Raw genomic sequence first — 21,107 nt, 5'->3', positions numbered from 1 at the left:
TCAGATTAGTCAACATCATGTCAGCATGGCTCAAGGTACGGTTAACATAATCAATTTCATGACAGTAACCTTAACAGAAGAAGCTTGAGGTGTTACGCTCTGGTGAAAGGCGTGACCGTAACGGTAGAAGTAAAGGGTAGTCAAGCAGTTAAAACTCAGACAGATACCTTTTCATTATGCCCGCGGTTGTCGGTGGAACATTTGGTGGGGTCACTCTTCGTTAGCTTCTTTCCTCCAAAAGCCAGCCTGGTTTTGCTTAAACCTCGAACACCTACTCCCCTCTCAATCGCTCATTCACCGTTGGATCATCCCAAACATATTCGCCATTTAAGCACACTTCACACCTGTGGTTTAGACGGCCCTGAAAGAGACCCCCGATCTAACACCTTTCTCTGTCATTTCCTCTCCCTCTTAAACAAACTCATCCTCCATTTGCCCTCCCAGCCGAACAAAAATCAGCAAAGAAGAAGAAGAAAAAAAAGGGTTTGAAAGCAATCCTGCTGGGGCATCAATGGCTGACTTCAACAGGGCCATTGCTTTGATTCTCACTGTGGCTTTGGTTGCAAATCTTGCTGTGACGGGAAACGCTGATGGGGACAAGAAGATTCAAGTGAAGACTGTGAAGGGTAAGAAAGTGTGTTTACAGGGATGGGAATGTAATGTTTGGTCGGTTTATTGTTGCAACCAGACCATTTCCGATATCTTCCAGGTTTATCAATTTGAGAACCTGTTTTCTAAGAGGAATTCGCCCGTGGCTCACGCCGTGGGATTTTGGGATTACCAGTCTTTCATTTTGGCTGCTGCCGACTATGAGCATCTGGGTTTCGGGACAACCGGTGGTAAGCTTATGCAAATGAAGGAGATCGCTGCTTTTCTTGGCCATGTCGGCGCCAAGACATCTTGTGAGTTTTTTTTACTACTAGTATTAATTCTAATGCATTTCCAAGTTGACTGCTTATTTAGTAAGATCCCCAATTGTTCCAAGTTTATAAGTTTATGCCTATGGTTATGAGTGTTTTGTTCGAAATTGAAAGTCTCAAGTTTTTAAATGGATACTGGTTTTGATTGGTGCTGTGCATTCTGGTCCAAATCAGCTAAGTTCAGATCTGTATGTCGGTGTTAGATAAATTAAGTTGAATGGGACTAAAGATTCAGATATATTAGCAGTAATAAAGATGTAGCATTATCGATTTTATTATCTCCTGTTTGATTCAATCTTTCTAGGTTTGATAGTGCAGTACGTATGTTGAAGTTTTTTCATTTTTTAAAGCTTTGTTTTTTAAATTTTGGATAAAATGTAAGAAACCATTGGTTAAGCACGCCCGATGAGTGTTTATTTTGTATGTTAGGATAATTTTTAATTGTTAGTTGAGCTATAGTTCACGCTTCAGAGTTTAAATGGTGGTTAATGATTTCAGGTGGATATGGAGTGGCAACAGGAGGACCGTTGGCTTGGGGGCTTTGCTACAATAGAGAAATGAGCCCTAGCCAGGATTACTGTGATGACTCCTACAAGTATGTGTATCCCTGTGCTCCTGGAGCTCAATACTATGGCCGCGGTGCCTTGCCAATTTACTGGTATGTACAGTAGTTATGATTAAAACATTTATTCAACTTTTTCCATCTGCACTAAATCATCTATTTGTTAATATCAACACTATTTTATGACTTGAGAGGATTTTTGTGTTGTTTGTGACTGATAAAGTTTTAATTGTCTGTTCAAGCAACTATTCTGATTAAATGATTTATAGGGATGTGAAAACTATTTGGTTTATTCTTATCCCGTATGGTGCCTTTTCACTTTTTGCTGTTAGCATGAAGTATATTCTTGCTGTTTCACTGCTGAACCCCTTGATATTTACCTGCAATTTTCTTGGGACACATATTGGCTATAACTTGTAGTTACTTCATGTGCTTGTATGTCATGTGCTTAATACCAAAATAGATAGGCATGTCTTGGCAATGTCTTACAAAGTTCATTCTTCCTAGGCATCCAATCTTGATGGACAAAAATGATAAATAAGAAGGTATACATGCTCTCTTCAAGAAAAAGTTCAATTTAATTGTTTTATAAAGTTCAATGATTGATTGTCAAACAATAAAAAGTGGGATGCATTCCAAATAAGAGAGGGGGATGGTATTCCGTTCAATGTATTGAGTTGGCATGTCTGTTTGTGTTTCATCTGGTTGAGTGTGCTGTTGTTGCATCTTTGAGTAAATATTATGTTGTTCAACATTAATCTACTCAAATGCACTTTGATCAACACCCCCCTGTTTGCCCCCACTTGGGCCCTCATATCCCCTATTTCAATTAATCAATTGATTACAAAAAGGATGTAGGGCCCTGATATGTTCGATTGGCATTTCAAATATTATATTTTCTGTAGACTGTATGCATTTGGCCCTGTTTCCTTCAGAGTTTTCTGCCCTAGGTCGTGGAGATGATATATAGCTCTGCTTGCTTTTGATGGCTCTTTGATAATAGGAACTACAACTATGGAGCTGTTGGGGAAGCTCTGAAAGTGGATCTGTTGAACCATCCTGAGTACATAGAGCAGAATGCTACTCTTGCCTTCCAGGCTGCCATTTGGAGGTGGATAACCCCAATCAAGAAGAAACAACCTTCAGCGCATGACATCTTTGTAGGCAACTGGAAACCTACCAAGAATGACACTTTGGCCAAGCGGGGTCCTGCATTTGGCACCACCATGAACGTTCTTTATGGAGATTATCTTTGTGGGAAGGGTGATAACGATCCCATGAACACCATTGTCTCCCACTACCTGTATTACCTTGACCTGATGGGCATAGGGCGAGAGGAGGCAGGGCCACATGACGAGCTAACTTGTGCTGAGCAGGTTGCATTCAACCCAACCGTTGCTCCCAAGATTGAATCTTCTTGAGCTTTGTGTACTATTAGTTAGCCAACCTTATTGTTATACTGCCCTTGTCAAAGGAAGAAGAATTAATAAGACTTCTATGTGTCGGCATGAAAGGGAGGCCCACTGCATGGTTATATAGTAAGTATATGTTGATGTTGATTTGCTACTGCTCTTTGTAATTGCTTGTGTAGATTTTGATATATTTGTTTTCTTCTTGTGTTCCTCATGAGAATGATGTAATGTATGAACCCACCATTTTATTCAATATCCTTAAATTATTACCTGTTCACTCTTTGTTTTGGAATTTTGTTCTGCCCTCATTTGCACATGAATATTCCTGATTTATTGAATGAGACATTGAGATTGAAATACAATATGATAATAACTCCTATGTGTGTCTACCTAACCTGAAAGTAAACTCTCCCTATGCACTTTTCACTGCATATGGTTTCAATCCTATGGATATTTGTTTGATTTTGATTGTCAATTTTTTATTCTCTTAAGAATATAAATACCAAAATTTTCACAATATATAGGCTAATAACAAATTTTGTCATTATATTTCAATTATGTTGTACTTATATATTTATTTTCATTGAATTTTGATCAAAAGTAACTAATAAAAAATATTAGTAAAATATTGGGATCTATAAACACTTTATGATTATGATTTGGACGATCATAGAAAATATGTGACTTTGAAATTTTGCAAGTATTAATTATAAATGAACTATTATTCTATACATTGAACTTCATTAAATGAACTCTAATCTAATTTTCGAAAAAATTTTCAACTTGAAATGATCTGATCTCAAGTGATTAAACAAAAATTATGATTTAAAAATTTACGAACATTAATTATAAATGGATTATTATTTTATACATTGAGTTTCAAAAATCAAAACTTTAATTCAATTTTTGAAATCTTTTCTTGACCTGAAATGATCTGATCCCAAGTGATTAAATAAAAATTATGACTTGAAATTTTACGAATAGGAACTATAGATGGATTATTATTTTATACATTGAACTCTAAAAATTAAACTTCAATTCAATTTTTGAAAAAAAAATTTCGACTTCCAATTCCAAGTAATTAAATAAAAATTATGACTTGAAATAATACTAATACTAATTATAGATAAATTATTATTTTATACATCAAGCTCCAAAAATCGAATTTTAATCCAATTTGTGAAAGTTTTTCCCGACTAGATATGATCCGATCCGAAGTGACTCAATCCAACCCTACTTGATTCACCTAATTGACACCTGTAAGAATATATTTCCACCATGAATATTAATTCATTAGGAACTATACATATCTATTTTTTTTTTGATATACATATACTATCAAATTGGTTAAATTTTCATACCACCTAACGTATTACTCGCAAAAGCGGGCGTGCGTTGAGGCCGCAACGCGACGCGACCGTCGCGTGCTAGGGTTGGAACCGTTGGGTATAAAAGAGATTTCCAAACGTGGTTAGACTTCTTTCCCCAAAAGCCAAAACCAAAAACCCGCCTTAGCACTCCACTCCGCTACTTCTCACAGCTGTGTGCAAAACCCTAGACCTCGAAGCTACTTCCAACTCCAAGCGATATGCCTCCGAAAGCAGCTAAATCCAAGGAAGCACCAGCCGAGAGGCCCATCCTTGGCCGGTTCTCTTCTCACCTCAAGATCGGAATCGTAACTTTCTTCTCCTTCTTTTTCCCATTTAATTTGGCAAAATGGTTTTTTTTTTTTGTTTTGTGAGCTGAATTGCTTATTGATTTGCAGGTAGGATTGCCAAACGTGGGCAAGTCTACCCTTTTCAACACCCTCACAAAGCTTTCTATTCCTGCTGAGAACTTCCCCTTTTGTACCATCGAGCCTAATGAAGCCCGAGTTAATGTTCCCGACGGGCGCTTTGACTGGCTGTGCCAATTGTACAAACCCAAAAATGAGGTATACAATTATTTTCTGTTCTGGCCGTGTTTGCATAACTACTAGATGCATGCCATTTATAGGTGACAGGGATGACAGCGTAATAGTAATACTGCTATTTCTAACATCTAGATGCATGCTTGACTTCGGCTTGATGATTTAAGTCACTGTGAATTGAAAAAGATGTAGCATGCGGCTATTCGTTCTGGTTGGATAATCTAGATACTATCATTGTATCTGTTATAATAAGTGTCATTTTTTTATTGCAGAAAATGCACACTTTAAATTGGAACTCATTTTTTTTTAACTTGTTTGAGCTCTTTTGATGCATAGGTTTCAGCTTTCTTAGAAATTCATGATATAGCTGGACTGGTTAGAGGTGCCCATCAAGGGCAAGGGTTGGGCAACAGCTTCTTGTCTCACATCCGTGCAGTTGATGGCATTTTTCATGTTTTGCGTAAGATGCCCAGGCTTTCGGGCTGGAAATTTCTCTATTTTATGTTACTATAATTCTGGTGTTGGCTTAATATGATGCAACAAAAAATTTTAAGTCTTTTCATGTTTTGTTGAATTGTATTAATTTTGCTTTTCAGTTGTTGTCTTGTGAGTAGTGCTGTTCTAATTTAATCTACTTTATAAAACCATTTTGATGAATAAAGTTTGAGAATGTTAAAGAATAATTACATTTGGTATTGTGTAGCTATGTTATGGTCAGTCATGTTGTTCTAACTTCTGCTGAAGGATTGATAGATCATTCAGTACGTTGTGAATTAGGTTAGTTTGGCAATTTCTGCCCTTAGAAGCCAAGAAAGTTTCCATGTGCATTTTATGGAAAGGGCTTCTGAGAAGTTATAAAAAAAATTGTGTTGGTAGCTTTTACTAATCAGTTCGAGGTTTATTTAGACCATTTTTATTTGATAGTTGATACTTTTTTCCTTTGATATAAAAGTATTTTGTTGGTAATGATTCTTTTTATACTTAATTGTAACAGGTGCATTTGAAGATTCAGACATCATCCATGTTGATGATTCTGTCGATCCTGTGAGAGATTTAGAGACTATTAGTGCAGAACTACGATTAAAGGTTTGTGAAATTATTGAATTTTAACGTACTTGCAATTAGTATTTGGAGCTCTGATTTCTATAATAGAATCCAAATGCTACACTGGCTTGTTTTTCATGCGAAATCATTGGATGTAGACATTGGAATTGGAACATTGCTTTGATACGCATGCACAGGCTTGGCATAGGTTGAGTTAGTTTTAGGCCTAGTGGCAGAGCCCAATAACTTCATTCTAGGCTATGCCTTGGCCACACCTGTAATCAATCAATATGTGAAACTCTTTTCATTTTATTGACATATATTAGATGCTGAGTTATCAAGCCTCTTTGTAAAAGGCTGCAATAATGGCAGGTATCAATGTTTTGACTATCAGTTTAACTAGATTTTAGAAATTAATTTTCTATCTTTTTTTGTTTGGGACCACTTGTTCATATCTTGCCCCTTACTTATGCCTCTGTAAATTTTGTTCATTTCTTGTCTGTGAAAGAAATTGATGTTTTGTACTTACATTAGAGTTGAACTTCGTTTGACTTCTAAATTCAACTCAGTTCTAGAGACCCTTGGAGGTTTAATAAAGTTAGTTCGACTTATGTAATAGAGTACTTACGTAAGAGTAGTTCAACTTGTATAATATCAAGGGTAAACTATTCTATTAGTCACTTAAGTTTGTTAAAGTTTTATATGTTCAGTCACTTCTTAATGGTTTGTTTCAATTCGTAGTCATCATCCATTAATTCTTAACGGAATGCTTAATAGGCAGCCCAACTTATCAAAATTCTTCTCATGTGTATTGGTGACATGTCAAATAAATAAATAATAGAAAAAAAAAAGAAAAAAAGTTGGAAAATATTGGTGGGTGAAATGTTGTCCTAAAGCTTTGGCATTTAAGCCCAAAAAAGAAAAAAAAGAAATTGTGGGTGTCCTACCTTTGTGCTTTTTGAAACAGGCAAGAGAACAAGTGGGAAATGGGAAAAAAATATTAAATAAATATCAATTGATGATGATGAACATTATTCTTTGTTGCCTTTCTTAAACTTTTCTAGGTCAGGTGATAAAATGCATCTTATTCTTGGCTGAGAGTTTTAGCTAAAAAATATGGATCTTTAGGTGTTTTCAATAAAATTTCAGACTTGGCACATGATCTTTGACAAATGTCCAGTTGTCCACAATGTTGGATTCAGTGACCTCATCAACTTGTATGAAATTTTGTATGATGTCTCATGCTATAAAACTGTTTTTTGCTCTTAAATTGTAACCACATGGAAACCAACTTTTAGTTTGGCTCTACAGGACTGGTAATTAAGTATAATAGGGGAGAGTGATGACCACTATTGGATGTACTAATGTCAAGTCACATCAGAAAGCTGTTGGAGGCGTTTAACAGTTTAACAATTGCCTTTCTGTGCTTTGATTGGTTTGTTCGCCACACAAAGAAAGATTAAGCAACATATTTCATAAGCTTGAAGTTAAAATTGGAATTAAAAAGATTAATACGTACATACATGTACTTTAGTGCTGCACTTCCTGTGTGCCTTTGATTGTGTTGGTTTCCTCTTAAAATTAAGGACATTCATCTTCTCACCCATTATTTTGATGTGTGGGTTTTAAGAATTACTGAAAGTTAGTTACGAAGTTTTGGTTTTCACTTTGTATTATTGTTACAAATGTGATCCTGTCTTTGGTTCAATATGAATTCCTTATTTTCTTGACAGTTTTTGGTACTTTTACTCAATATTAATGAACCTAGCAGGATCTTTATATGCTGAGTACTTATTCTAAACTTTATTTTCATAGGATGTTGAATTTATTGAAAAGAAGGTAGAGGATCTTGAAAAGAGCATGAAGAGGAGTAATGACAAGCAGTTAAAAATAGAGCTTGAGTTGTGTCAAAAGGTACGGTTTTGGACATGCAATCCTTTCTTTTGGCTGCATGTCTCATCTTATCTCCCTCAAATTTCCTTTTATTGGTTCTTTTCTGTTGATGTTGCTAATGTGTTATGGATGGAGGAGACATGTGTTAGCACATCAGATAATCCGTAGTTTACAAGCGATTCACACATGGGAAGTATAGACTAAGTCAACATGTCTGATTGATTGCTGGCAGGTTATTGTTAACAGTTTCATTGTTGCTCCTATTTTATTGTTAGTGGTAGTTTTCCATCTCAAGTTGTTGGAGGTTGTGTCTCCACCTTTCCACTTTATTTTCTTGCTTTAAGGGTGGTTATTCCACCAAGCTGTTTCTAAAGAGACAGTGAAGTTAATAAAAAGGTTTTGTTCAGAATCTATTCAAGTTTTGAGTACTTAAAACTCAAGAGATCTGCAGGTTCTCTCTAACGAGCCAGCATTACAAACATAGGTCGAAAAAAGAAACCTTCCACCCAAGTACCCAGCGTACCTCAAACTAAACCCAACCCTTCCACACACCGTCCCATAACTCGATCCGTTTCTAAGGACCGTAACAACATGATTCTCCTAGGTGACAGCCCTTAGTTTGTAACATTGATTTTTTTTTCTTGTGCACTGAATTTAGTCAGTATTGTTTGTACAAAATGTAGGAGACCCACTTCTGTTCTGTATTAATAGTGATGCTTTTATATTATGACTCATCCATTTTGAATGTTTTCTGATCATTTTTAACTTTCATTCAGACCACTCTTAGGATTGAGTGGGCTAATTTGACTTCTGGATCAGATTTAGGTTGGTCCTTTATTCTCTTTCCTTTAGAAAAATAAAAAGATAAAAACATTGAGTCGTAACTAGGAATGTGGTACATATAATAAACAACATAGGAGTTAAATTGTGTTTAAGTGGCAAGTTTCTCATACATGATTTAATAGTTTAGTTGTATCTGTGTGACTGCTTCTGCTACTTTCTTGTACAACTTTTTTTCTCTTTGAGTGTGTATTATGTTATTGTCATTTTATCATTGCATCTGGCAGTCTTTAAATGATTCAATATCTTTTGTATATGTGCTTCATAGTATTTAATTTCAGAGGTTGTAGGCTTAGAAGCATGTGGTCTGAGTTGATGGAAAGTGAACCTTTCTAGCTTTCAGTTTAAGAATGAAGTTAGCTTCAAACATGTCTTTTTATTCAAATGATCCACCAGATACTCTCTTATAGCAGTCAAGCATTCATTTTTATCAAATTATCAGGTTCATTTTCATGAGCTTATGTTATAAATCTAAATGTTTATGGTGGGTTATGCTAAATGCTAATACCAAAAAATAATGATGCTTGTTATCTTACAGGTCAAGTCATGGCTTGAAGATGGAAAAGATATTCGTCTAGGGGACTGGAAAGCGGCTGATATTGAGATACTCAATACTTTTCAATTGCTTAGTGCCAAGCCCGTTGTTTATTTGGTGAGCCTGATGTTCTTTTTTACTTCACTATTCCTATTCCTTTTCTTTTTTATTTTATTGTTATTTAGTGCAATCTTTTCTTGTTGTGTGTTAGGTAAGGTGTGCTTGTTTGTGCTAAATCTATCTTTTATGTCATCAATAGTTTTTGTTGCATGCTGCATTTATGATCTATATATAACATATCGTACATCTCAACATGGAGATTGGTATGTGGTCTTGAGTTTCCAAAGATAAGGAAAAATATTAAAAAATATGCACCCATGTCGAACACAGACCCATGTCCAATAAAGACCCCCAAGTTTGAGCAACATAGGAGATGAACTACTGAAAGGATAGACATATATTGTATCCTGTTTAATATGCTTTTGAAATCATTATTTTCTTGTTAGAAAAACATGGGCATATTCACCTGATTGTGTTTCTGGAATTGATGATCGAATATTACTTATCGATCATAGCACTTGTTTCCTGAATGCTGAGATGCAATTTAGACATGCTGGGATAAGTGCTCAAGTCTCAGCAAGGGCTTTCTTATGTTGTGAATTTTAAAAGTGTGGTCTTATTTATGAGAATGAATCAAACTGCAAATAAAGCAAGTTATATTAATACCTTTCAACAAGTTTGCATTAAAGCAGGTGGCTATTGTGGGGTAATAGATATAAGTCTTGCATACTTAGTATAGATTTTCAATGAAGTGTTCTGAGCTTGTTTTGGCTTTATTTTTAGCTTCCTGGACTTCTTTTTGCAATTTCTTCTTGATTATATTTTTGAACAAAAAAACTGACAGAAAATTGCCCATTAATAAATTTGTATTACATTACAGCTTGTTCTAATATGGGAGAGCTTCAGATGTGTTACATCTGATGCTGTAAATTTTTTAGAGAAAGCAGTGTCTTTCACCTTTCATGGTTTCAAGAATGTGGCTAGAGATTTTAGTTATGATATTACTGTATCCTATCTACAGGTTAACATGACTGAGAAAGATTACCAAAGAAAAAAGAATAAGTTCTTGCCGAAGATTCATGCTTGGTATGCTCTCTTTCTTAGTGTGTGGGCATATTAGAGGTTCATTTACTCAACTGGAAAAATTCTGCTTCTTAGATTTATCATACTTGGAAAATTTTTATCTAGGTTTGATTTTACTCTACTGGAATGAGAATTATTTTATCTTTGTAGGGTGCAAGAACATGGTGGTGAACCAATCATTCCTTTTAGTGGCGTGTTTGAGAGAAACCTTGTTGATATGGAATCTGAAGAAGCAGCAAAGTATTGTGAGGAAAACAAACTACAAAGGTTAGTTGAAACTGAATATGTCTCTTATTATGATGGTTAAGAGTGCTTTTAATTTGAGAAGTCCTAGTCTCATGGTTAGATAGTCTTTCAGTGCTCTGATGCTTGAATTGTCTTTTTTCCTATTTTTTCATGGGTCTGTATGATGCTGAGCAATCTTTCCAATGTTACAGTGCTCTTCCAAAGATCATCAAGACTGGTTTCTCGGCAATTAATCTCATATACTTTTTCACAGCAGGAGCTGATGAGGTATCTAATGCTGATTTTTATATTTTTTATGGGAATGCTTGGTTCTTACTTATGTGGTTCTTACTTATATATTAACAAGTTGTATGAAGGATCTAAAGAGTATTAACGCTCTTAAAATAATCTAAGATCATTATATTGATTTTGTAGACCTTTGTTTTTACCTTATACTATGTTTTCATCTAGACTTGTCAGTTAGATAACAGACTTTTTGACAAGCTTGCTATCTCAACATCAAGATCATGTCTTTAGAATTCTTAGCAGTGACAATGATAATGGGGTATATGACATAGTGACTGATATTGCAATGTTGTAATCTAAGTGACTGTCCTTAGGTTTTGGATTCCCTCAAGGTCCATTCAGTTGCAAGTTTTGAAGCTCTCCTCTAAACTGGATCACTTCTTGGAGATTTTGTTTCAGTGTAGCTTATTTGTGTTTGCTTTAATCAAATGATGGCTGTAAGATAAAATGATTTGCTTATTGCTTTTCCAGGTGAAATGCTGGCAAATTAGACGGCAAACAAAGGCTCCTCAAGCTGCCGGAGCCATTCATACTGATTTTGAGAGAGGATTTATTTGTGCTGAGGTTGTTCTTAATTCATGACTTTCTGTCTCCTTATATTAATTCCTTGAAAGAAAATTTTAAACTTTGCTCTGGCATTATCTTCTGTGATGAACTATGACAATCATTATGCTTTTCAAATCTCTAAGCTGAAGCTGTTTTTTTCCTCTTTCTCACACTCAATATCTTTTACCTGCTCAGAATTTATTAATTGCAGTTGTTATACTGATTAAACTCTAATATTGAAGCTTCTGCCCTATAAGCTGTTGTTGCTCTAATTGAAGCCACAATATGTCCTGTTCTCTTTTGGACTTAAATATTATGGAAAGATGTAATTAAAACAACGCAAAATTTACTATGTAGTGTTTCTTCTTTTATTGCATTTGTCCCAATAAATATGTTTTCCTTGATTTCACTGCTAAGAAAAATCATTCTCATGGTACTCTCCTTTCATTGCTGTCACCTGTTGTTTGCTGCTGCCCATGCCAAAACCATCCCTCTTTCTTTGGTTCGCAGTTCAGAAGCTCCTGTAGGCAGCTTCTCTGCTTTTAATGTTATGTAATCTCTAGCTACCTTTATTTTTTTTAAAAAAAAGCAGCCTTGTGCATGCAGTATTTCCAGTATTGTGGCAATTTTCTCCGTGGCATTGCCACCATACTGTTGTCACCATCATACTCTCCAGCCTCTGTTCAAACAAAAAAAGGGGCCTTCTGCTAGCAACATTACTTCTTTACTGTTTTCACCACCATTCTCAGCCACAAGATGTTAGCTGTTAAGGAGAATGTGTTCTCTATATCTGGATTGAATCATTGCTGTTCACATCAAATGTTGCTTTGCCAATGTATTTGTTTTTTATTTTTCAGTAGCTTTTACAGTAACATATACATGTCAAATTTCTGTGTAGTGACTTCGATTTCTCGATTGTGTCCAGGTCATGAAATTTGAAGATCTGAAGGAGCTTGGCAATGAGTCGGCTGTTAAGGTTATTAAAAGCATGAACAATTTTTACATAGCTTTTCCTTACTTTAGTACCTAATTGTCAATTGAAGGTTTAGAATTACAGAGTGGTAACTAACTGTTCAAGGGAATAAATAACTTGCCAAAAACATGTGATGAAAGATTAATGACTAATTTTAGGATTTAAATTGAGGTATGAGGTGCTGCATTGTGCTTAAGCCACAGCCCTGGCCGGGTGGACTAGCATATTGCATCTTGACTTCTTGAGCTATGGCTGCTCTGTGGTTCATATACGAGTTCCTCTGTTGTCATTTAACTAGTGAGATGTTACTTGGTTCCAGCCTTTGCATGACATTTTTTCTCACTATTTTCTCTTTGTTCAGGCTGCTGGAAAATATCGACAGGAGGGGAAAACTTATGTGGTTCAAGACGGAGACATAATATTTTTCAAGTTTAATGTTTCTGGAGGAGGGAAGAAGTAAGGCATACAACTTCTCACAACCCAAAGAGAGATGAGTTAAGGAGTGTGCTGTTGGTTATGCATCTATTATTTTGATTTATGAGCTTTATCATCCCTTATGACATAGGGGTAGGATGAGACTGTATTTTCCAAGTTAAATATCTTTTATGAGTTTGTAGAAACTTATAGCCTTTGCTTTTATGCAGCATCACTTAAATTAGCATAACTTATAAATTTGCAGAAAGCCAAGACTTTTGAAGGCTTGACATACATTGATTGATGTTGCAAACTCTGTACCATTTTTTGTGTATTGTGTATTGCAATCTCCCTCATTTTGACCATTGAACTGAAAATGCAGCAATTTCCAAGGGCTCCCTTTGCTCCTCTATGATATTCATCAGTTCTAAAAGTCTCAAGTCCAAGGCCAAGTCTTGAAGGGAGGTTCTTTGTGGCACAATTGAATGGAAATCTCTATTCTTTTCTTATTTAAAAATTTAATTTAATTAAAAAAGAAAAAAATAAGATGAGGGTAATGACAATTATCATGAGTTGGTAAATAAATGTGATTGTTTAATGTCAATGAAAAAATATGCATAAAAAAGATTATGAACCAAAGGCAACCAACCAAACCTATTAAGCAAGAACTTTAACCCAAAGCAAAGCATACTGCAACAATTCCCAAAAACACATTGCCACCATTTTTGTTTTTGTTTCCTGAAGAAATGAAACTGCCACCTATTGGCAATGTCCAAAAATTCAAGCTGAAAGCAAGAGGCTTAACAGCTACTGGTGTGAGAGTACAAACCAAAACTTGCCTTAAAAACACTAGTGTCGGTTGATAAGAGAAAGGTTCTTCATAGAGCTTAATACTTGATCTGAAACTCATATGAAGACAGAGCAGAAGAGTGAAACTGTATTTTGCCATCCAAAAAATATAAAAGGCCATTATGAAACATTATAAATCATCATAGAACCAGCAATTAGGTGAAACTTTTCTATCCATTCATAATGTTCCTCCATTTTTACAACAAATTTTGAATGGAAATCAGCTGTTCAATATGCCAAAAGAAAAGACTCAAAAGGGAGGCCAATGAGAGATTAGATGCCCTGAATATTTAAATCTAGCTATATGAGATACAAGAGAAAAAAAATGGATTATATAGAAGAAAGATCTTCATATATAGTCTTGATACCTGGCCTCTCAGAAACAGATCGTACGCATCTTGATGCTATTCCAAGGACCTCCTTCATCCCCTTCTCAGCAGCTGGATTCCCCATCTCTTGGGCCAAGGCAGAATCAAAACAATCTGTGCCGCAGCCTTCTGCCACCCTCAACCGCACCCATTCTGTCAAATCTATCCCTTCCTCTTCCCCCGGAATTACATCACCAGCACATTTACCTGTTAGAAGTTCCAACAGAATCACACCGAAGGCATACACATCTGACTTAAAGGAAAGCAGTGGTTTCTTGGTGTCAGCCAACTCTGGTGCACGGTAACCCAGGAGCCCAGAATCCAGGATTTGTTCCACAGTACCAGCTTGGGTCATGAGGCGGTGTAGGCAGTAATCTGCAATACGTGCATTAAGATCAGGCCCATCTAATAGTACATTTGTTGCCTTTAGGTTACCATGTGGAACGGCACGGTCAAAATGGAGATAGTTCAGGCCACGTGCAACATCAACAGCTATTTTCAGCCTCTGTGCCCAGGATAAGGGTGGGCCTTTCCTTCCCGGTCGATCTGAAAATATCAGATTTGATCATTAGTAATGTCTCTCATACCTAGATGTGTATATTCTGAATACAAATATATTTTTTCTGCCGTTTTTACATACTAATTTTTTATTAAAACATAAAAAATGACATGATTATAACCTAATTTTCATGAAAGCTAGGAAAGGAGTATCAAATAGGGAAGCATGAAAGATTATATCATATCACATATAATTTATTCCTTAATGGAAAATCATCTATGAAAAGAAAAAGAAATGGAGGTGAAGGAGAGTGGAACAACTTGTCTACCCATGCAGAAGCTTGTTAAGATATTAGAATATAAAAGAAAAAGACTTTACATAAAAACAATACTAATTCACAGAACATTAACTCAACCATGCCAACAGCTATTCATCAATGAAACAGACTGCAATGCAAACATGCAAGGAAACACATTTGCATTTTGAACAAAAGTAAATGGAAAACAAAAAGATGCAGCTCTTGATATATGGCCCAGAAAAGAATAAAGCTGACAGCCAATTGGCTTAACGATTTTGTTTTTATTACTAAAAATATACTTGCTTATAGTAAATATAACCTGCAAACCAAATCATAAAAATAAATCAGCAAGTCCGGAATAAAACTATAGCAACTATGTAAGTAGTAAAGCAGGTATATTATGGGCTAACCTACTGGCAATCTAAAGCATTTAATTTTGCAAAATAATGGTGTTCCCACATCTGTCTTTTACCCAAGCTTGGGACCAAGTCCCCTCGATTTTCTAGGAGTAATGAAAGGTCTATGTATGGATCTGGAATTTAAACTGAAACCTTCCCAAAATGGTACTACACTAAAAGGAGAAAGAGGCCAAGCATATGAATATAAACTCAATTAACAATGATGGTGAAACAAGAGTTAGATCAAATAATAAGATTTCCACCATTGGCCCCCCTCCCCCCCTCTCTCTATGTTTTTTTATTAGTAGTTTTCTTCTAATAATAGAACTGCAAATAATGTATTGAAAAGCTACAGGGTAAACAGTTACCGTAAAGAAAGCTTGCAAGACTTCCAGGTGAGATATAATCTGAAAGAATCAGCTTCTCATGCTGAGTGGGGCCCCAATAGTACCCTCTCAAACCCACCACATTAGGATGCCTAATGTTGGCAAATTTTTTAGCCTCCTTAGCAAATTCCTTTCTCTGTTTTGCCACCCCTTCTCTGAGCCACTTCACAGTCAAGAAGACTCCATTATCCAATGTTGCCCTGTAAGAAGTCCCATGACTGCTCCTTCCCAAAACTTCTGCTGGAGCCCTTGACAGCTCCTCAGGGGTCAATGTGACTGTATCATCAAGAAAATGCAGCTCACCGACCAATCGATCTGGCGATCTTACATCCAGTCTTGCAAGGTGCTCAGCAGTAAATGAATCTCCAGACTCTGGCGACCAAGATAAATGGGTGGCCTTTGAAGGAGAATAGCCAGTCACCGCTGCCATTTTCTCACTGGGACTGATGTCAGATGACCCTTTCCGTGAAGACACAAGATCCTCCGCTGAAACAACCAAAGCACCCCCACTCTCCGTACCAGCAATGCTAGAAGGGTTTGTTGGTGCTCGCTTTCGAACATCTTTACTTGTAACATGCTCTGGTGGAGTTCTCCTTGATAAACAGATGTAATGTAGGAATATAGCAAGCAGGATGAGAATGATAAGAGCAACCACACATGACACCACAATCACCCATTTGACGATTGTGTTGATTGGTTTCCTCCTGGAATGTTCCCCAGGGGCATTATTCGATCCAGGAGGACCACTCGGAAAATGCAACTTAGCATTTCCAGGGTAGAAGGATGAAGTAGGGAACTTCCTCAAATTTTCTGGGACAACTCCAGAGAGATTGTTGTAGGAAACATTAAAGCTTCGAAGACCATTAGGAACCTTGTTCGGTAAAGATCCGGTAAAATAATTCTGGGATATATCTAATGAGTTCAGTGATTTCATGTCAGCCATGGAAGATGGCAGGGAACCAGATAAGTTATTGCCTGCAAGATTGAGCAATTGAAGTCCAGCCAATGACCCAAATTGGCTGGGAAAATAGCCATTAAGCCGATTATGAGACAGATCAAGAGCATGGAGGTTGGATTCACTTGAAGGAGAGAACTCAATAGCACCAGAAATTAAATTATTCCCAAGATGAAGTTCTTCCAAAGTAGCCAAGTTTAGTAGGTCATTTAAGAGAGGTCCATCTAATTGGTTGAAACTGAGATCGAGGACTCTAAGCTTTGGGTACTGCATTATCACTTTTGGTAAAGAGCTACTAAGGGAATTATGTGAGAGGTTGAGATGATTTAAACGCAAAAATTGAGGGGTTACCTCAGGAATTGACCCTGTCAAAAGGTTCTGGCTGAGATCAAGGTATTCAATATTTCCCCAATGTACCATTCTGGTTAAATTTCCTTCTAACTTGTTATTTGATAGATCAAGTACCGCACAACTTCCAGTCAGTAAAGGAAGTTCCCCTGTGAGCCCATTTGAGGAAAGATTGAGTATCTGCAGATTTGTAGACATGATCATGGATACGGGCCCTGAAAGATGAACAGGAAGTATGAGGCATAGTAAAACACAGAAAACGGGACAAAGCAACTAAGTATTCATAATTTGACAAAAATCACATATGCAAGCTTTTTGGGATGCCTATATAAGCTAAAGTATCAGGATCATTAAAAGGCTACCTGAGAGATTGTTCCCACTTAGATCAAGCTCGGTTAAAAGCAAAGAATCTCCTTTCAGCAGGACATTAGGGATGAAGCCTGAAAATCTGTTGTTGCTGAGCTTGAGGACCTGAAGATCATATGCAAAATTAAATCCAGGCAATTCTCCAGACAGCTGATTGTAGCTTAGATCCAACACCTCTAAATTTCCAAACAAACGAAGCTCCGCTTCCCCAACCAATGATCCAGTAAGTTGGTTGTGGCTAAGATTTAAATACTTGATACTCTCAGAAATGCCTGGTAGTGACTTCTCCGAACTAGAGCTCTGTAGCATATTCCTACTAAGGTCAACATGGCTGGCATTTGAAAGAAGGAAAAACTCCCCATCTAAGCTGCCATCTAGCATATTCCCGTGCAAGTCAAGCACCTGAAGACCAGAAATGAGCTCAAACCCTTTTGGGATTCTCTTGGTAAACTGATTGGAAGATAGATTTAGATACAACAGCTCATCCAGTTTTACTACTGAGGTTGGGAGTGAACCAGACAGGGAATTGCGGCTCAAGTCCAAAGATTGGATTGAAACAAGCTCTGAAATTGTATCTGGAACAACGCCTGAGAAGTTATTCCCAGCCAGTGAAAGATTCCTTAAGCTCCCTAATTTACCAATGCCTGGCGGCAAAATTGAAGAAAAGAGATTATTTGACACATCCAGAAATTCAAGACTTTTGAAGTCACCTATATTGTCAGGAATGATGCCTGTGATAGAGTTGTTTGTCATGGAGAGTTTCACAAGCTTCGTAAGGTTCGAAAAAACACTCAAGTCTGCATCAGCAGAGAGACTTAAGTTATCAAGGATAACACCAGCAACATTTCCTCCATTACAAACAATCCCATTCCAAGAAGAAGGGCAGCCATCGAAATCAATGGACTCCTCATTCCATGAATCAAGGACATATCCTGTAGGGTCATGCTTAATACCCTTCTTGAATTCAAGTAATGCCAGAATGTCCTGTGACGGAAGCTGCCCCATGGCAGAAAGGAAAAATAAAGATAACACTAAAAATTTAAAGAGCTTCATGGTAATTCTATCAACCCAAACAAGTTCAAAGATAAGAAATTAAACGCGGGTCTCCACTCCCTAATGCAGAGATTTGATTGCAACAAACTTAATTTTAGAAAGTTTATGGTTAAAAAACAAAATAGAATCCAAAACCTCCTTCAATCTCTGCAGTAATAACCCCTTTACATTAAAGTAACAAGGTAATTGCACTCTACTACAGGGAGTCCTGAAGCTCTTAAATGCACAAATTCAACGAGGCTAGAACCATTTCACTAAAAGCAAGAGGAAAGCTACAAGCCCTTTCTTCAGTACAAGCAGCATTGACCTTCAGAGGAGATGGAAACAACAACATTCACCTTCGGAGGAGATGGAAACAACATTCACAGTTTCAACTCAAAACTGAAAATGTGAGCAATGAGACAGCAATGTACCTGATAAAAGAACACATCATGAGAAAACCAAGCCTTGAAAGAGCTGATTTTGGTTCCAACAAGAACCAGTGATAAAGATACTCTTTCAACAAGGTCTTGAACAAAGCAAACTAAGCTAAAGCATTAAATGACTGAAATGAACTGCAACAACACTGGGCTCCGTTCAGAGATCTAACGATCAAAACATAAGAAATGCAACATTTTTCTTACCAAGATCTCTTCTTCCATCAACAATGTAGGCTCAAAAGAAACTTGTGATGTGAAAAGCTCAAGACTTTAGAGCAAACCAAACCATTTCCTTGCAAAAATGTAAGAGCTTCACACTAGTAAAAGCTCACTCAAACAAGAAATGGGTCTTGAGAATTAAGAGCTAAAAGGGAAAATAGTAAACAAAAAGACACCCAGATATAATCACTAGGCCATGAAATTGTAAACCCTTTCAAAAACAGTGGAATTTAGTTGCTCAAAAAGTGCCTAAACCCTACTTCTTTAATGACAATGACAACAAACCCCCCCAAAAAGGGGTTGCCTTTGTCTCTTATACTACTCTCTCTCTTTCTAAGTCAGCATGTGATTTTAGGAGCCCAAAAACAAAACCCTAAGCTTACTTGCATCGGTTGATTAAACAACATCCTTAAAATTATAAATCCTGCCATTAGTCTCCTTTTTTTTTTTTTTCTTCTTTTAAAAAGGCTCTTTAGAGAGGCTAGAGCTTACAGTGGTGCTTCAGAGACAGGGTCAGCAAAAGGCGAAAGGGGACAAAAGAGATAGCGGGAAAACAGTTTAGGGCCTTTTTTTAAGGACTAATTAGGGATTTACCCGCCAAAAAATAAAAGAGAGGGAAGAAGAGAATCTGCCCTTTGCAATGTCCGTTTTTTTTTTTAACTCTTTTTGGCATGGTGGACGTCAAAGGATTTATCAAATCCAGTTTAAGGTTGTCTTTGGCCTTTTGCATGAGCTGGAGAGTGAGGTCAGAATTCGTATCTGTGTGTGGAACCCCCCCCCCCCCCCATGCCATTGCCCCTTTGACCAGGGTTTTTCTTCTTTGGATTTGGTAATTTATTTTTTTCCAATTAATACTCTTAAATTTTTTTATTTAATAATTTGAGAATTTTATTAAATAAAATTAGTAATTTAATATTACTGAGAATAAAAATTATGTACACAATATTAATTAAAAAATTACAAAATATGATGTAAAAAAATTAAAATTTGTACCTTTGATTTGGTTTTACCCACTCCACTCCCACAGTCCCAGTCCCGGTCCCCACCCAAACCCACAAGTGCCAAGTTCCAATAAAACACAAGAGGGGAGGTGAGTTTGATGGGAACATTTATTGGAGGGGTGGAAGGTGGGACCCTGACCCCACTTTTTTCCAGAGATACAACCGTTTGAATGGTGACGCGTGGACAAGTTGGTCCTCGTGGAATACCAGGGCTTGATGATGGTGACTGAAGAGAGGGGGAGGACCATGAGATGAGATGGATGCTAGTCCCTCTCACGAGAATGAAGAATGATGGAGGAAAGAAATATAAATGGCAAGGGTGGACCCCACTGAATTCTCTTTCTATCCTCCAATATGTCGGGGATGGGAATTGAGACGATAATTTGAGATAATTATGTCGTTGGCATAATATTAGACAAGTTTAATCACAACAATATTGTAAAAATTAAATAAAGATATAAACCCTAAAAAATTTCATTTATTTTGATCATTTATTCTATTAAATCCCTCACAATTAATAATATTCAAAACGTCTTTAAGTTAACAGTTAACATCAACCGACATTTTTTATCCCCGCTGTACTAGATGCAATGACATGAACAAAATTCATTAAGTCCTGTTATTCATGATTGCATTTGGATGATACCTCATGCATAGTCAATTATATCTTTCTTTTGAGACGAAATTGTTTTACTTATGTTATATTTATTTATCAAAATATTTTTTTATTAAAATAAAAAAAATTATTTAAAATCGAGTCCATTTGAAACTTCATCATGAACTCATGGGCACATCTAATACAAAAGCAAACCCATTTGAAGTTCGGCCCAGTTTAAAGAAGAAAACTCCATGAAACTTCTAACCCAATTTTAATAACTTAGATAATAAGAAAATAAAGCGATAAGGTAGCAAAGAGTGACAAGATGAAGTTGCAATATGAAAAGGGTGGCATCATTATCCTAATACTTTTTAAGGGTCCTTTGATCCATGGCATACAAAAATTGTTTTTTTTTTTAATTTTATCTTTTTATTTTGGGAATTAATACCAATTTTGCCGTATCTGTTTTGATCACCACAATCCATGATGAACAATTTTTAATTTGTTTTAATATTATTATATTAATTATTTTAACAATCAATTGTTTGTTATAAAAATATATGTGAATATCTATTATGTTATGATTAAAAGTTCATACTAAGTTTTCAAGTTTCAAAATGATTTCAAT

At 36.3% G+C, this 21,107-nt stretch overlaps 3 protein-coding genes across 3 annotated transcripts; 2 read left to right on the top strand and 1 right to left on the bottom strand.

Moving 5' to 3' along the window:
* Positions 350–3,171, top strand: LOC18595074 (chitinase-like protein 1). The gene is made up of 3 exons (XM_007022865.2): positions 350–902; positions 1,419–1,578; positions 2,486–3,171. The coding sequence occupies exons 1-3, from the start codon at positions 512–514 to the stop codon at positions 2,901–2,903; spliced, it is 969 nt and encodes a 322-aa protein (XP_007022927.2). The 5' UTR covers positions 350–511; the 3' UTR covers positions 2,904–3,171.
* On the top strand, positions 4,355–13,092 carry LOC18595073 (obg-like ATPase 1). Its single transcript, XM_007022864.2, has 12 exons — positions 4,355–4,569; positions 4,660–4,827; positions 5,140–5,263; positions 5,798–5,889; positions 7,663–7,761; positions 9,119–9,232; positions 10,197–10,261; positions 10,409–10,525; positions 10,696–10,771; positions 11,261–11,353; positions 12,261–12,311; positions 12,670–13,092. Exons 1-12 carry the CDS (start codon positions 4,483–4,485, stop codon positions 12,766–12,768), a joined length of 1,185 nt encoding a protein of 394 aa, XP_007022926.1. The 5' UTR covers positions 4,355–4,482; the 3' UTR covers positions 12,769–13,092.
* On the bottom strand, positions 13,695–19,151 carry LOC18595072 (probable LRR receptor-like serine/threonine-protein kinase At4g20940). The gene is made up of 4 exons (XM_007022863.2): positions 18,866–19,151; positions 17,186–18,655; positions 15,503–17,038; positions 13,695–14,485 (listed from the first exon to the last, which is right to left on the bottom strand). Exons 2-4 carry the CDS (start codon positions 18,240–18,242, stop codon positions 13,902–13,904), a joined length of 3,177 nt encoding a protein of 1,058 aa, XP_007022925.2. The 5' UTR covers positions 18,243–18,655; positions 18,866–19,151; the 3' UTR covers positions 13,695–13,901.

The sequence above is a fragment of the Theobroma cacao genome, chromosome 6 (assembly GCF_000208745.1).
Source record: "Theobroma cacao cultivar B97-61/B2 chromosome 6, Criollo_cocoa_genome_V2, whole genome shotgun sequence".
In the NCBI taxonomy this organism is placed as follows: domain Eukaryota; kingdom Viridiplantae; phylum Streptophyta; class Magnoliopsida; order Malvales; family Malvaceae; genus Theobroma; species Theobroma cacao.
Note: the sequence above shows the minus strand (reverse complement) of the source record. Positions and strands in the feature narration are given on the sequence as shown.